Source organism: Ruditapes philippinarum, unplaced genomic scaffold (assembly GCF_026571515.1).
Source record: "Ruditapes philippinarum isolate M1 unplaced genomic scaffold, ASM2657151v2 ctg5451_1_1_1_1, whole genome shotgun sequence".
In the NCBI taxonomy this organism is placed as follows: domain Eukaryota; kingdom Metazoa; phylum Mollusca; class Bivalvia; order Venerida; family Veneridae; genus Ruditapes; species Ruditapes philippinarum.
The window spans coordinates 23,007-40,851 of NW_026852084.1; the positions used below are offsets into that span (position 1 = coordinate 23,007).

At 32.0% G+C, this 17,845-nt stretch overlaps 1 protein-coding gene across 1 annotated transcript; it reads right to left on the bottom strand.

The window, feature by feature from the left end:
- Positions 1-4,458: 4,458 nt before the first annotated feature.
- LOC132748799 (carnosine synthase 1-like) lies at positions 4,459-9,945 on the bottom strand. Its single transcript, XM_060738438.1, has 6 exons — positions 9,813-9,945; positions 7,656-7,872; positions 7,106-7,265; positions 6,274-6,557; positions 5,555-5,641; positions 4,459-5,247 (listed from the first exon to the last, which is right to left on the bottom strand). The coding sequence occupies exons 1-6, from the start codon at positions 9,924-9,926 to the stop codon at positions 4,769-4,771; spliced, it is 1,341 nt and encodes a 446-aa protein (XP_060594421.1). The 5' UTR covers positions 9,927-9,945; the 3' UTR covers positions 4,459-4,768.
- Positions 9,946-17,845: the final 7,900 nt, after the last annotated feature.

A 17,845-nucleotide genomic window follows, 5' to 3' on the forward strand; every position in this document is an offset into this window, starting at 1 on the left:
TTGAGGCGCAATCGGGGTTTAGGTCAAAAATTGGTACTTCAGATAATATTTTTGTACTTCATGGTCTTATTAGTCATATGTTAAATAACGGGAAACAACTTTTTTGTGCATTTATTGATTTTAGTAAAGCCTTTGATTATGTTGTCAGAGATAATTTATGGTTGAAAATGATTAAGTTAGGTATTCGTGGAAACATGTTAAACATCATTATATCTATGTATTCAGCTGTTAAATCTAGAGTTAAATATTATAACCAAATAAGTGAACAATTTCAATGTATGTTAGGTGTACGACAAGGCGAGTGTTTGTTTCCCTTTCTTTTCGCAATGTTTCTTAATGATTTAGAAGATATATTTATTGATAAAGGTTTTGAATGCATCGATGTTAACATGTTTAAAATGTTTTTAATCTTATATGCAGATGATATTGTTATATTTGCAAATAGTTGTATTGAATTACAAAATAGTTTAGATGCATTTACGAATATTGTTGCAAGTGGAAACTTGTTGTTAATTCAGAAAAAACTAAAGTCATGATTTTCCGCAAAGGTGGCCGTTTACAAAGTAATATTTCGTTTAGTTATAATGGTAATCCTGTTGAAATTGTTAGTAAGTTCACTTACTTGGGTATTGTTTTTACAACCGGTGGTTCTTTCTCTGAAGCTCAAAGTACACTTGCTGGAACAGGCCACAAAGGCAATATTTAGAATGAATAAGTATTTATTTAAATTTACAGATATATCTGTTAAACATAGGTTAGAACTTTTTGACAAACTTGTTTCTCCTATTCTTAATTATAGTTCCGAGGTTTGGGGTTGTATACCTGGGAAATCTATTGAAAGGTTGCACATGCAGTTCTGTAAAAATATATTAGGTGTAAAGAAAACGACTCAAAACGATTTCATTTATGGTGAACTGGGTAGGCTTTCTTTTCAAAATATAAGATATTTCAACATAATTAAATTCTGGTTAAAAATTGTGAATCTAAATGATAATAAATATGTTAGAAAAGTGTACCTTATGTTAAAAGAAGATATAGACAATAATCCTAATCACAAAAACTGGTGTTCTCTTGTAAGAAATTTACTTAGTAATCTTGGTTTTTATGATGCATGGCTTTTTCAAACTGTTGGAAACACAAATGTATTTTTGAATCTAGTGCAGCAAAGAATTAAAGATCAATTTTTACAGAATTGGGATAGCAGACTACAAATTTCTAGTAGAGCTACTTTTTTATAGGTGCATTTCAAAATTTTCAACTACAGCCATACTTAAGCTTAATTAACATTAGAAAGTATCGCAAATGTATTTCAAAATTAAGGGTATCGTCTCATAGATTGAATATAGAAATGGGAAGATGGACGAAACCTACATGCACTCCTTTGAATGAAAGAATATGTTATAATTGCAATGTCATAGAAGATGAATATCATTTTGTTTTGGAATGTGCAATGTATAATCTCATACGAAAGAAGTATATATCTTGTTATTACTGGCGACGTCCAAATATGTTAAAATTAACAGAGCTATTTAATTCTGAGAACTTGAAAATAATAAGAAATCTGAGTATTTTTGTCAATAAAGCTTTCGAAATAAGAACAAGCATACTTTTTAATATTCAGACATGAATTGTATCATGCATTTATCATTGTTATTATTTGAATCTCACATACAAAGGTTTATTAATTAACTATCAAACCGTTTTGTATTTAACGATCATCATATTTGCTATCAGAAGTCTTGTGTTTCGTTTTTGTAACAAGACTTCATTTTCCTTCACATAAATCATTTTAAATGTTTAAATGATATTGAGTATACTTTGTAATATGTTTTCTATGGATCTTTCACACTTTATCTTGATACTTTCGAACGTCAAGATAGAGGTAACTAGGATCTACGGATTGATTTTATAGAGACTCCTTAATTATTATATTTTGACAAGCTCATCTGGTAGTAGTTACCGAAATTATACTTAGATACGACGATCACACATTTTGCTACTATTCTTTTTGTGCTAGTGAATATATAAAATTATCACATGTTATTGTATTAAGAAAATTTTTTTAAATATGCATTGCTTTATATAGAAATAAAATATTTGTATGCTAACATTTACTTCGGATGAATTGTAGCAGATAATAATGTTAAATATTTATCATGTACTTAACTGCTGATTTCTTTATGCATGTATTCATTTTATGTTAATATGTTGATTACTTGTAAATATATTTTCCTCATGGGTCTATGACCTTCTGGAATTTACTTGAATAAAATCTATCTGAATTGTAAAGTTTGAAATGTGAAGTTTAAAATATGAAGTGTGAAGTTCACAAGGCTTCAGTAGTAAGTCATCTCTTTGCTTTTAGGGACAATTTAGGGTGTTCAGATTTCAAACTTCACATTTCAAACATAACATTTCAAACGCCGCGCTTCAGATTCCAACTTCACACTTCAAACTGTACACTTCGGACTTCGATCTTCACATCCAGACTTCAAACTTCAGACCAAACATTTGTGATAAATTATACATTATGTCAAAAATGTGACGTTTGAAGTGGGAAGTCACCACTGGTGTTTCGTAGGCACAAGAGCAAAGACAAAGACGCCATAAAAGAAATATATTTACGTAAAAGGCCAAGAAAAGAGTATGGATATAGGGGAAGATCCAGATGGAAGGGGAGGGTAAATGTTGAAGGAAACAATAAAAATATTTAACAACAAGTAGTAATTAAAGATATTGTCAAATGTCGAAGATGATGAAATTACAAGCTTATACTTTTGTGCAACTTCTGTATATTATATTTTTCATATATTAGAACAGGCAATTAAATCTTCCTAAACAATACTTCTATTTTAAAATTTACAGGTTTTGATTAAGTCTTTATCATTTGATTCTGTTTATTATTGCCATGTGAATTTAAAAACGTAATTCAGGTAATTTGACAAAATTTGCTTTTACTATAACTTAAAACGTGACGTTACTAGTATATTTGTTAAAGCAAACATAATGTAAGTTTAAACATAATTGCAGGGTTAAATATCAATAAACTCGTTTTTCCATAGCCTTATTTCTCAACAGTAATGACTGGGAAATGACACAAATATCTAAATGAGATATTCCTCGGCACAGTATCTTATCTTTAAGATGCAACTTGCTTTTTCGGTAAATTTTAGAGGCAACGGAGGTCCTCCTCTAATAATTAAGCTGGAAAGCCGCCATATGACTTCCACTCTTTTGGCGCTACGTAAAACCCAACCTATAAAGACGTAAATTACTTATATACTGATAGCACTTTTTTCTAGAATAAACATTTATTTAAAGAACATTTTGCTTGATAACAATTTAGTCATTGGTGTATAGAATTGTCATGGATGAAAATATTCTTCTCAAGTATGTTGAATTTTGTGCACACTTGAAAGAAACTCTCCGTTTGTCAAACTGTATAAATTATGTAACATTATGTATATTCATTTATTTTGAGCGATACATTTTTTTTTGAAGAATGCTTGAAACAAGGGCAATAAAATAAATAAATATATACACCTGACAATGTAATTTCCAAATGAACTTAATATATATTTTTCTATAAATCGTTATTATATTAACAGTTAAATGCATAAGGAATGATGGGTGTTTCATCTTATTTTTTTAAAGAAGCTAATTTGAATGATAGGAACAAAATGGTACTGACTATGCTTAAATAATGTCAATTCAGGTCCACAGTATGTCATCTGTCTCAAGGAAAGACAAACAGCCGACGGCAGACAGACCACAGGCATATTTCATGTAGCAAGAAATATGAAATTCGAAAGTGGTATTTAGATAGATGTTAGTTTTCCAAGATGTGGTCCAGACAAGTCTCCGTCCATGTTTTTTACATCTGATCACTTGCCCAAAAGAAAGTGATATTCCTAGTCAGTTAAGAAGGTGCACAACGAGAGGAAGATAGCAAAATTATTAGACGTGACAAACCAATACAGGCAAGACGATACAATACCTACACTATATTAGTCGGATGCCGATGCGTTCCTGCATAGTCTGTATGGAAGGCGCTGGTTAACCTAGGGATTGAGTATAAATAAAACAAAGAAAAGCTTTGTCCGTAGAAAACATCCAGTAGAATATAGCTTCGTCGTAACGATATGTAATGGAAGCCATTACGAATGAGTAGTGCTTGATAAGTGAACAGAGAAATCAGCATCTCTCAAGAACGCCCAAAACGACAAAAGTGTCAATGTTGCAGGCTCGGGTTGATTAAGCCTGTTCATGGCAGGCCCTACTGATGTGCCATCACTGCAGGCTCGGGTTGATTGAGTCTGTTCATGGAAAGCCCTACTGATGTGCCATCATGAGGGATTACCAAGTAAGGGGCCAACACCTATCGACAGGATGTATATTTAGTAGTGTTTTTATAAATCACTTCCAAGAATATCTTTAAGAATATTTTAATTAAAATTTTAATGATATTTATAATAAATTAATTAATTTTTAATAAAGAAATCATCGATCTGATTTTATTATATTCTCAACGCATGTAGAGAGCATTACAATGCGCGTAAACTAATCATAATTGCAAGTTGAATGCACACAAAACTAGTACTCATTAAATGATGAATAAAGAAGAAGCATTGCCTATATATAATGCGTAGTTAAATGATTAAATATATCTATAAAATGTAAACAATTTTCTAATGTTTGATAAAATAAAATTTACTTTTAATTATAATAATCTAAACATTGTTCTATATTATACTGAATTGCATGAAATTCAAAAATTCTTTAAAAACTGTTCAACTTGATATTCCTTTTGATCTATGTGCAGCGTTTTACACACGTTCATCAACTTTGTCTTTGTCTCAATAGAACTTGAACTAGACACAGCAACAATTCCAAAAGGTTTTTCATAAGGGGAAGATTTCTCAGGTTTTTCAAGAAACTGTAGATAAAGGACATCCCCACTTTCAATCATTTTTCTCAATTTATCATTTGAATGATTTTCTGTCAGTAGTTTACTATGTAGAGATGGTACGACCATCACGCCCATTTGTATTGTAGATTCCGAAAAGTCTGGCATTTCAGGCTTTATTCCGCTTGCAATCATCATTGCATAAAACATTATATCAATTCCGTATAATTTCTGTAGCCAATCCCTGAAGACATATCCTCCCATTCTTGGATTTATTTCTATTAGTTTAGGTCCATTTGCTGTCATCATAAATTCGGCATTAAATAATCCATCTGTCAGCCCTTAAACATATAGAGTTACTAGTATATCAGATGATTTACAATTTATTCAAATTTACAAAACTAAAATTTTGAAAATGATTACATTGGGTATCGTTTTATCTCATTTTCTTTTTTGTAAAAACGACAAAATATAATTCTGAATTTCATGGAAAGGGAATATTGAACAAACTTATTAAAAAGAAAATAAATATAAAAAAAAACATTATACAATGGTGAATGTTTAAAGGATATATATATACAAATATAGGCAACTGTCGGCAAATTTGATCGCTTTATCTGATCTTATTACACTAATATTTTTACAAACCTATTCCAAGACAGCATCTAAATGCCGCGTCAATGATTTGGTTACGCTGTTCTTTTGGTAAAAATGTAGGCATACGTCTAGCAGTAGCTGAAATAAGTATTTTAAGAAATCACATACTTTTTAATATCAAATGATTATTTTTCATGAGTTATTTTAGTTATAACATTTTATTGAATAAATTAATTTAAATATTCAGCTACAATATTAATGTGTCACTTTTTACACAATCATAGAAGATATAAATTGTTGATAATTTTATATTTGTTTTTGGTGTAATTTTGACATAAATTCATTTAATTGTGTATACTGGAACGTTTTTTCTTTTTTTTTTTTTTTTTTTTTTTTTGCATTTTTATAATGATTCAAATTATCAAAATGTGGTAATTTGCGATTTAGTATAAAACTTTTTCATATTTTGAAACTTGCATTTAGTACACAAATACACTATAACAGACCTCTGAAGTTTAATTATTATTATACATTGACATGTATTATGTTATTAGGGTAATCACGATTTTCTTAAAAGGCAGGAAACTGTCCAATGTATATTTTAGATACATCAAACTGTATTTGTATTTATTTTCCCTAATGTTAAGAAACACAAAGTTAGTATGCTATTATTAAAATAGGGGTAGCCTACAATTGTTCTTAGATTAAAATTCGGTTTCGAAATTATGGATGATATATTTGTTATGACAAAGGCTGCGCTAAGATGTTACCTATATAATACGGTTGTCTCACTACTCCGCTGTCGGTTACAAATGCACATATCAGAGTCTTGTCGTATATAACGACATCAACAATATGTTCAGTGCCAACGTAAAACTCCCAAGCTGTCATTGAATTGCCAAGATTAAGTCCAATGTGAGGAAAGTCCGAGTCAGTACGAAGAGAGCTTGTTACTTTTTGAAACTTAGTTTTCATTTCCGTTTGACTTTTAACCATACATGCGCCAACGGCTGCTGAACAATTATCCAGCTTCAGTATTGCAGGAAACTTGAAGCTGAACATGTATGACAAAAAAAAACATTTTATTTAGAACATTTTCTGTACTGAAACAGTAAAATTCTTTACTTTTCTGTACTGAAACAGTAAAATTCTTTACTTTTCCAGAAGAAATATACTTTAAGTTTTTTTCCCCAAATTAATAAGAAACAGATGTTGCTTTCTGAAACATTACTTGTTTCAAGTAGTTTTGATATAATTTAATATAATATTTTACACAAGTTTTTATTCACAAAGCCATTTTGTTTATCGTGTCATTGCATCGGACAACAAATTTGTAGTCCAGTAAAGCATGATCACTCGGAAGCAATAAAAATGTATAAAATTGCATACTCAAATTGAGTATATTCATGGGAGATAATGTTAACTTGCAACATAAAAGATTGCTTATTCTTCTTAATGTTCTTTAAATACAATTTTATTCAATTGAAAACACCGGGAAAAGGCTTAATTAATTGGATTTTATCATTTTAACCTTGGTTTTGTGTTTTAATTTTTAATTTTTGAATGTCTCAGTCAGGTATACAAAATCTAAAGTAGGAATACCTTTCCGGTAACCTGTCACAGTCCAATGCACTTCTAAGGTGAACCGCATGTGTAGCAAATATACCGGTGTTTGAATCATCACCTTCTTTTGATCTCCTTCTCAAAACATTCTGTGTCAATGATTTCGAAGTAGCTATTACGGCTGCATTGTAGGTAACACCTAGAAATAAATTATTGATGTGAAACTCCAGTTTGTCCATATATCAATGTAACATGTAAATATAATGTAAACAGTAAATAAAATGGTATTTAAAACGACAAAGACCATTGCATAGAAAAAATAATCTGCATATTCTAAGGAAAGACAAATGAAAGCAAAGTTGATGTGCGAGATTATTTTAATTGATATCATTAAAGCACTTTAATAGGTAAACAACCTGGCTTACTTGAAGCTATGCAGAAGCAAGTTATATCTCATATTTTAATTGTGAAACGTTTGAAGTAAAGCTTTCTGGTAACTTTAACGTTTTGACAAAGTCCAAACTTGCATGAGACTTTGATCTTATGCTTAAAGTTGATAATAAAAGTGAAAACAATGAAGATACAATACCTCTTAAATCCATCTTTTCGCAAATTAACGCTGCCAAAGGTGTACACTCGTTACAAAATGATAGGCAACCATCGGCTTTTATTCCTCTTTCGTGAATCAATCTAACAATTTCACTTGCATGCTCATGGTCCCGTGTATGATCAGTATAATCGTATTCGATAAAACAATGAACACCATTAATTGAAAGGTGGTTGGAGTCATGTTCCACAAGAGTAACCTGTGATGCGAAATTGTACTCAATGGCATGTAGAACTTAAATATTTGTAAATTATATCGAAATGAATTAAGGCTTTTAATTTGATAAACGGTTTTTTTTTATTTTGGCTACGCCATTATTATTTTTTTTTGCATAACTTGTATAAACTTCATTAAAAATCAAATCATAATCACTTATCACTTGTCATAAAAACGGCCATATGTTAGACCCGAAACATTTCTTTATGTATATTTAAAGCGGCCGTCAGTCTTTTTAAAGGTTAAATATGTAATTTTTACATAAATCGTTTCTTATAATTGTCAAATCGAAAGAATTAAGGTATAGAATTAAATTTGTCGTCAATTAAATACAAAAACAATAAGCAACCCCTCGATACTTCTAATCTACCGGTCCTTTTTACAATACGATACTTCCATAGCAACCAATGTTACATTTCGCGAATGCGCAGTTTGTGTAGCGCAAAAGCGCAATAAAATTGACAACAATGTATGATACTTTAAGGCTTTAATAGTCGTTATTCCATGTTATATCAACAAGAAAACAGTAATTTGGGGATGACTTAAAGCGATAAGTACTTAAAACGTCAATTGATATTTATAACAGATAAACATGTAATAAATATGCAGGACTAATAATCCAATGGTCAAAAGGTGCATACAAAAGACGTCTGTTTAAGGTATCATTAGACTACTTTTTCATCCGTAATTTAAAATTAAACAGCAGGGTGTTAAAGATTAAATTTTATAACCCCTGTATTACATAATATTACACAATTTGTATTGTACACTTCCTTTGGATTGGCCAGGCGGTAAGTGTCAAACAGATTGACACTCGACCGTGGTTGTTTTTGTATATATATCATTCAATCGGAACGTTTTAGAACCATGATATAGTTAATCACGTACAATTATGAAACAAAAGATAGCAAACTTTAAATGGATGTTTCTGGTCAACCGTACAGTTCTAATTAAATAGATTATTAGTTATATGTCTTATGACTGTGCACAGTTAAGAAATGTATTAAGTAGATTATTTTGTCATATGACCCAAGTTAGTCGTAAGGCTTTTTCTTAAATTACAACTTTGCAATTGAAATATTTTTGGAATAGCCAATTGTTAACCTTCCCTTTCGTTTCGTTTAAGGTTAACTGTAGTTTTGGAGTACTATTCCCTTTCAATATAGTATATAGTGTGATACTATAGTTGGTAATTCACTTGTATCTGGTGTTGATTACGTATATATATAGATAACTTTATTGCAAGTGGCACAATAATGTATGTGAAATTCACGCTATCTTTGTCAACATGTTCGTAACACAATATTAAACTATGTAATATATGTTAAACTGATTATGTCAAATCCTATACTGAAGGAAACAAAATAGATTAAACTGTTCACCTTCAAGAAATTTGCAGACTATCCATTGATTTTGTGATTGTATATATGTATGTATGAATGAATGTATTAATGTAATTGACTATGTACTTTGTATACGTCAAAATAAACTTTCTGTTCTGTTCTGTTCTGTTCTATGAAAATCGTAATTTAACTAACTTTTATAGATACCGATCTCATCAATGTTTATTGATTTGTGAAGTGACAATTAGTGTGACTAGCATTAAAAAATATTTACATGTGCTACAAGGAACCGGATAAAATGAGTGTTGTTTCACTTTCCTAAAAGATTTTGAAAAAACAATTACTATCTAAAATATAATTATGTAAATTAGTAAAATAAAAATTGAAACGAACGTCACGAGGCGCTATAAATAGCAATAGCATCGAGACGCTGTTTTGAAGAACGCTTAACAGCGATATGAAGCACTTAGGTAATAATACTGAAATACTTGGTTTGAAACAGCACAGAATTGTTTTTCCAACTAAAAGGCTGAAGGTCACTTTAATAAGATGCGGCGTTTCTTTAAATCAAAATATATACCTTAATGCCGTAACTGTCAGCATCTGGCCCTAAAGTTCTCATTCTGTACGACCCTCCACTAATTACGATAACATGTTTACCTTTCATTACGTGTTTCTGAGCCATTTGTTCCATTTTAGTCTGAAACGAATTACAAAATGATATTGCAAACTTATTTCTGATACATTTAATGCAGTACGATAAGTAAATTGCGAAAGTAATTTGTCTTCATCTTGCATACGTCTAATAATCTGAAAGAATACAATCATGTTAAGTAAAATTGAAATACTGTACAGTGCTATCCAAATAAGGTATACTTTTATTTAACATTTTCCACTTGATTTGAAAATTCTCAGGAATACGTCTTTAAGTTTTTATGTTGTATCTTATATAACAATATGTCTACATTTGACTTTCATCAACCACACTTAGTTAACCAAAGGGTGACGTTATTCAAGCAAACTTTGTCAATATAAATGTGACACTAAACAGCCAGAGCCACCAAAAACAACGACAATAAGCAAATACATTTAAACAGGTGACTCTTAACAGTCATACTTGGTGCAGAAAATTCAATTATAAAACAATTTTTAACAAAAACATTTGACAATATAGAACAACTCTTTCTTAATGATAAAAATTACATGAAACAGCCACACTTAGTGTACGAAACGATTTACTTTTATTAAAAAACACATTTAGCTCAGAAAAATGAAAACAGTTCTCAATAGAGGTTAAATGCATTACACCTATCATCAGGCCAAAACTCGAACCTGCAAATGAGGAATTTAATATGCACGAGGGCTTCTGCAGATTTTAATGCACAAAAATGTTTATTAGCACTATTTTTTCATTCTTTATTATAATGAAGTGTGGATAAAATTTATTTGATAAAATCAAACCAAATAGTCATTCGTATCACTTAATGTGATTATTTGAGACTTGAGATCGTTTTCTTAGCTCGCAAGATAGATATGTTGTTTTTTTTTTCAAGTTTGCAAGGTTAATCTTATGAGCGTGCGCAATTGTTTAAAATCATAAATATGCGGTCTGTTTTGCAAGTATAGGTTAGAGTGCATAGTGGGTGTTCTTCGTAATAAATATTTACGAAGAACACCCAATATGCACTCTAACCTATACATAGTAAATGTATTTACGGGTGTGTCATCACTATAAAAGATTTACGTTTATAGCGAGTTTACCGAACCGTTAACGAAGGCAACCTAATAATAAGTAGAAATTAATTAAAATAATATTTACGTAAATTTTAATGACCCTAAAATACTGTTTGAGCTCCATGCAACACAGGTATAAATTGCAAAGGACAGTAACTTTTGCATTTCTGCGGGAATCGACAACCTAAACATCGGTGAACAACTTCATTCATGTTAGGTTTTATGACCATGCTCCTAGTTTAAATACTGTTGAAGCTACACACGACACAAGTTGACAATATTCGATTTGACTAAGTCAAGGGCAATTACTCTGGCATGACTGCCCGAATCGACAAGCAAAACACCAGGTGCACAATAACATAATGCTGACCAACGTACATGAAAGTTTCTATACCCTAACTAAATTATTTATGGAGCACCACTTAAGATTTAGGGACGCACTCAGGCACATGCACATGGACAAGTAAACAGTTTACATTTTCCTTTCTATGAGAGGAGATCGATATTTTATCTTCAAGGCTATTTCGTATTTGACAAAGTCAGGGACAATAACTCTGGCATGACTGCCCGAATCAACAAGCGAAATCCCAGGTGCACAATAACATTATGCTGACCGACGTTCATATAAAATTTCCTCATCCCAAACTAAAGTACGTACTCAGGCAAAGGCACACGGACAAGAAAAACGTTTAACGCCCCCCCCCCCAACCCCTCAGAGTGGGGGCATGGAAAGTCGATATTTTATCTTCAAATCAATACATATTAATGAACAAAATATTTAGCACAAATTTTCGACAAAGCCAGTCACTGTGTGTTGACACAGTGTCATCTCACTGGAAAAATGATAAGCAAGGCGGCGCGGACTGATTTACGATGATAATGATGATGTTTTTGTTGCTGCTGCTGCTGCTGATGATGATGATGATGCTGATGATGTATAATTAACGTTGATGAGGGTAGATAAAACGGCGATGATAATGTTAGTTTACTATGTAAACTGAGTGCCATATAACACACGTACGTATATGGCACATAAACACAGCTGTGATTAATTCAGCCGAATATGTCCCATACGTGTAACATATAGATACGTTCGTGACAAATACGGTCCGACAAAGCATAGGGCTTTACTTCACCCGCTACGTAACAGTATGGTGTGATCTTTCTGCCCTATGCAGATTGCACATGCTTCATGTGATCAATTTTCCATAGCAACGACCACGTCGTGAAAAGGTCCATTTGTGTATGAACAGCTTGCAGTCACCATTTAGAAAAAATGCTTTAACCCATTTACATTCTTTTCATCTCGGATTTACACACTTGAGCAAAACGATTTGCACTATTACACTCTATCAATAAATCATTAAAATTTTGTATAAAAGTACAACGTTGGTGTATGTCACTCTTCACTTATTTTTATTCCTTGTTGGTGTCTTATACGAAAGACCGGCGCGAAGTTCATGTATTCCCGATTTCGTTAGTTTACAGTTTCAACTTTTACAAATTAAAATTTCAGCCTCATGAAAAAACATTTTCAACTACACCAATTAACGATTTCAACTTCACGAATCAAACTTCAGGAATTCACGATTTCAGCTTCGTGAATTCGCGATTTTAACACCACGAATTCACGACTTCAACCTAACGAATAAACAATTTCAGCTTCGTGACTTCACGATTTCAACGACATGAATTCACGATTTCAACTTCACGAAATCACGATCTAAACTACATGGATTCAATTTCACGAAATCAAGATTTCAGCTTCGTGAATTCATGATTTCAACTTCACAAATTTACGGAATTAAATTTCGCGAAATCACTATTGCATTTTCGTAAATGCACAAGTAAAACTCCGTAAAATTCACGATTTCAATTTCGCGAATTCACAAATTTAAACTTAACGAATTTAACTACAAGAATTCACAATTTCAGCTTCGTGAAGTCACGATTTCAATTTCACGAATTCACGATTTTAACAATTTGAAATTTGAAATTCTTGAAGTCACAAAGTTGAAATACTTGAAGTCACGAAGATGAAATCGGGAATTTATGAAGTTGAAATGTCCCCATCGGTCTTTCGTAGTCTTAGCACATGTTCAACGAACGTGGTATTCATGCGCAAAAAAAAAGAAAAAAGGCTGAAACAAATTTATTTGAGCATGCAATGAATTAATGTGTACTTTTAAATTGTGTCTCGCGTTACTTATATATATGGGCCGGTGTTTTTAATATGTTTTCTCGTACTTTTGAATAAGTGAAAATTTTGCCTGAATGACAAATTACCCCTCGAGTTATATGGAGCTTTATCAATTTGATTCTTTAAAACAAAAAAGAAGATATAATAACCATCTGTTTCTGGAGTAAGGAATCATTCAGTTTAGATCCTGGTACAAGATGAAAGCCTTGTTCTTTCTGAACATCCAAAACAAATACAATTCGAAGGTAAAACTTTCGTCCATGTAATATGTAGAAAAAAAACAAACAACACCAGCTTCCCTCGGTGGTGTACATTTTCAACGTAGGAAAGATGTTAAATATGTTCCATAATTTGACATGAAGGGACTTGAAATATATTTACGAGACTTGTTTACCATTTGATGTAGGTGTGGACTTATAGCGTGCGTGGAAAATTTCAGATAATTCCCAGTCTCCAGTTTCCAAGAATAATTATCAAAATCACCAAAAAAGTAAAGCGTTGCATCGCTTGTCACTCCAACTGGGTTAAAAACATGCAAATATCAATTTTAAATTTGGACTCATCTGCGTATATATCTTTATTATCTTTAGCATATTTCTTTCAATTCTAAGTGGAAATTTGACACGTGACCCGTGCAAGATGTTCAAATTTCATGTTTTTGTTTTTAGGCTTGACATAAGTGGAACGCCTTTAAACGTAAAGCTTTTTGTTGTTGTTGTTTTTTTTCTCTGTTATTGTTGTTTTATAGACATATACATACTTAATAAGCAAGACATTTCATCATAATGCCGTCACATAAATTGATTTAAATATAAAGAACAAAATAAATATATAGTCTATATATAACAATCAAAGACTTGGTTGAGTTTGATTGTGTCTGTTAACTAGATCAACATTTATCACGCCTAAAGTACATAATTTAATGAAGCAATATGTTATACAATTTATACTATCTATGTAATAAAATGTGCATGTATTCACTGTCTGTAAAATGATTCAAAATAGAATGATAAACAAATAGTATTGCTTCATCGGTAAATTTACAAAATGTCTTGGTAACCGTCAAATCTTTTCATTTGGTAAATTCTAATTCTTGTTAAGATTTTATTTATTTCTCATTTCATGGTGAAGTATGCAATATGTCCTGTAAGTAGATTCTATAAGCCTCTTAAAACTTAAGAGTTTAAATATTTAAAAAGGTGTCCTGTGTAATATTTAATTAAACTTTTACACAAAAAGACGATTGTAAAATATTTAAAGTTTACCTGAAATAATGTAGTATATCCGTAGTTGTTAAATGCAGGTGGAAATCTCAAATGAGTATAGGCCTAAACCATTGTTGATACGTGTAATATTTAACGCTTGAGCGAGGGCCACTGTCGGATACGTGAAACGGTGCGGATTTTCCCAACAAACTGATTGAAACAATTTTTAATTTCCAGGAATGATTTTATACATTTACTCTAATAATCAAGCATGTTTTCTTTACGATTGATGCCTCTTGAATGGAGGTTAGCTCAAATATTTACGAGGCCTGTCGGTTCGAATTCAACGTGTGTGTTTTTCCCAAAAGTTTTCAGTAAATAATTGATATCAATCCCATATAACATACATGATGAACATGTTGGTCTTATAGTGAATTTATTTTAACATTATATGCAACTATTCTTTTATTTGGTAAGTACCGTATATCTCCAAATACATCGGCTACAAAAAGACACTCGGTCCGACATCTTGGATGGAAGCACCGTAACACTGAAAGTCTGCACCGTTTCACATACCCGACAGTGGAGGGCTGTGGTTTTTGTGGATGTAATACGCGGAAAGGCCGAGCGGTGCCGAAGGCCCCGCGAGGGCTGTTTCGCTCTTAAATAACATGTATGACGTGTATCAATTCTAATGAAATCAAAATAAAAGTAAATGAAAATTTCAAAAAAAAATGTATATTTTGTCTGAAAATTTTGGAATACCGGTATTCAACTACGGTTGGTCTACGATAGGCACGTTTTCAATAAATAATTCCAATATAGATAATAATAAAAAAACAGAAATATATCACTAAGATATTCTAATGAAATATTTCTGGAAAACAAAATGTTGATAAAGTTTTTAAGTGATTATGTATGAACAGACTTACATTTATCACACACCCGTGCCGCTTTTGCGACTCCGTAAAAAATGTATTGCACGGTCGTGCATATATTCTGGCTTGATTGGCGTTACGCTCTTTGGGGTCCAATTTCGACCCCAAAGTGCGTTAAACAGGTACACATGCATTTTTTAACATCAGGCAAACGACCGCACTCATAGAAAATTAATGTTCATTATGTTTTAAATAATATATTGTAGTCAAAGTCAATGGTAAACAAAAAATCAAGGTATTAAATATACACAAACATGTGCCCTGAATGATAGTAGAATCAATAGGGATTTAATTGGTCTTGATTAGTAAGTGAAGAACTTTCACCAAATAAATCACCAAATAAAGAATTAAGGTAGAACTTTCCATTTATTTTAAAAGAATGTACACCTTTCATAAATTCTATTGTTTTTAGCTAAATGCATTATTTTCAAATTGTGTGTGAGCGAGGGCTGTGGTTTTTGTGGATGTAATACGCGGAAAGGCCGAGCGGGCCGAAGGCCCCGCGAGGGATGTCGCGCTTTTAGATAACATGTATGACGTGTATCAAATCAAAATAAAAGTAAATGAAAATTTCAAAAAAAAAATCCTCTACCTAATGAGCTGTGAAGAAATCCTTAGTTAACTGGGCGCCGCCATTTTGAAATCCCTTTGAGCTAAATATAGATAAAGAGAGCGCTTTTACATTATTATGACTATTGCTAGCAGACGCATGCTAAATAACACTTACGGTGAAAGAATGATGTACAAAATCAGAAATAAACATGCATTTCATTGATAAGATTTAAAGTCACGATTATAAATATAAAAAGTTACTTTAACAAATCCTTTTTGATAAATAAAGCACATTAAAAATAACGTTAAAACAACAACTGTGATTTGAGATTAACAAAAATGGCGGACGGGAGCTTCCAAACGCCGATGCATGCGCAGTGATCCCCCTTTACATTCGGAGATTTTCGGAATATTCCGAGCGCTCCGATGATAGGTTGAACACCACCAATTTATTCGTTTTGTTTACGGTACAAAATACCTGCAAGAAAGACAAGTTTGCTTTTTAAAAAAGAAGCATACGAGAGGTCTTTTTGCTGCTGCGGAAGATTTGTTTAATTCGCAAATATTTGGGGATATTTTTGCTTAAAGGAATAAGAATGGATGGATTGATGTCTGTCTAATATAAATATTCATCATTTAAAAAGAGGAACCATGACAGTTTCCCTATTGACATCAACCCTATAAGAGAGAAATTCGTGTTTAAAGACACTATTTTTTACTTGAGAAATAAGTCCATGGGCGCCGCCATTTTGGCGTTCTGTCATTCTCGCGAGACAGACGAGACCGAGATTGTGACGTGTAATACCCACTTCCGGTATAGTTGTACACGCTGGTACAACTGAAATATATCTTGATGAAGAACTTATTAATTTAATTGCGAACATTATATATTATTTAGGAAAACATCATATGGAACTGAATTGCTTTAATTAATTAATTGAAGACGCCGCGACATTCATTATCATTTGCCCGATACTCAAGCTTGATGATGATCCCACCACATGATTTAAGCAATGACTGCTTAATTTTCAAAGATAAACCATCAATTTACTTTGGGTACTATGAGAAACTTCTTCAAATTGACGATATATCCTTTTATTTTGTACTTAATTTTCGCTAGACAAGCTGTCCAAATAGGGTACATCGCCGGTCATATATCTTTTTTTTCAAGTAAAATATCAACTAAATCCAATATGCTGAGGACGCGATTTTCCGCCATTGACGCTAAAAATGAGAAAGGCGCAGGAAAATCGGCAGCCTGACTTATATCGTATGAAAACAAAACTGTCCGTAAAGTTATTTAGGCACCCAGTCAAAACTGGTACCAACAGCAACAGGTTGCCCATTCCCCTATAATTACGCATATTCTCGGGTTTATCCAGTTCCCCAAAGCTTTTTTCCACGTTATCTACTTACCAAATTCCTTTCCCCGACAGATACGCATTTCTTCTACCGTAAATTTAATCCAATAAAACAAAAAATCATAAATCTACTTAATATTTAAAATGATTATTGGGAACTGAAAAAAATGTGTTGCTATTTTATGACGTGCTGTAATTTACTACAGTACAATTTGACAGGTGTGGAACCGAATTCCCTCTAAGGTCATTCAGTTCACTGATGAAGCGTAAAAAATAGATGTCTATTTCGTCATTAGAATATTTGACAAGGGTGATTAACCAATTAGGGCAACATTGTGCATGATCAAAAGGTCTGTCGGCACAGAGGCATACAAGGAGCAATAAAAATCGTCAGTACACAGTGTGACAGGAGCATTTGGTGCAAATTAGGAACAATTAAAATGGACAATGCGCAGTATTAGACATAAGTAGTAAGAACCAGCAATTGTGTGAATAAATTATGCAAATTAGATTTTTGAGCAGCCAATAAAAATGATTTGCCTGCAGTTAATATTAGGCTACGATTACGATGCGCAGCATCATACGTTGACAGACATGTTAACAATTTACTTTTCAAAACAATT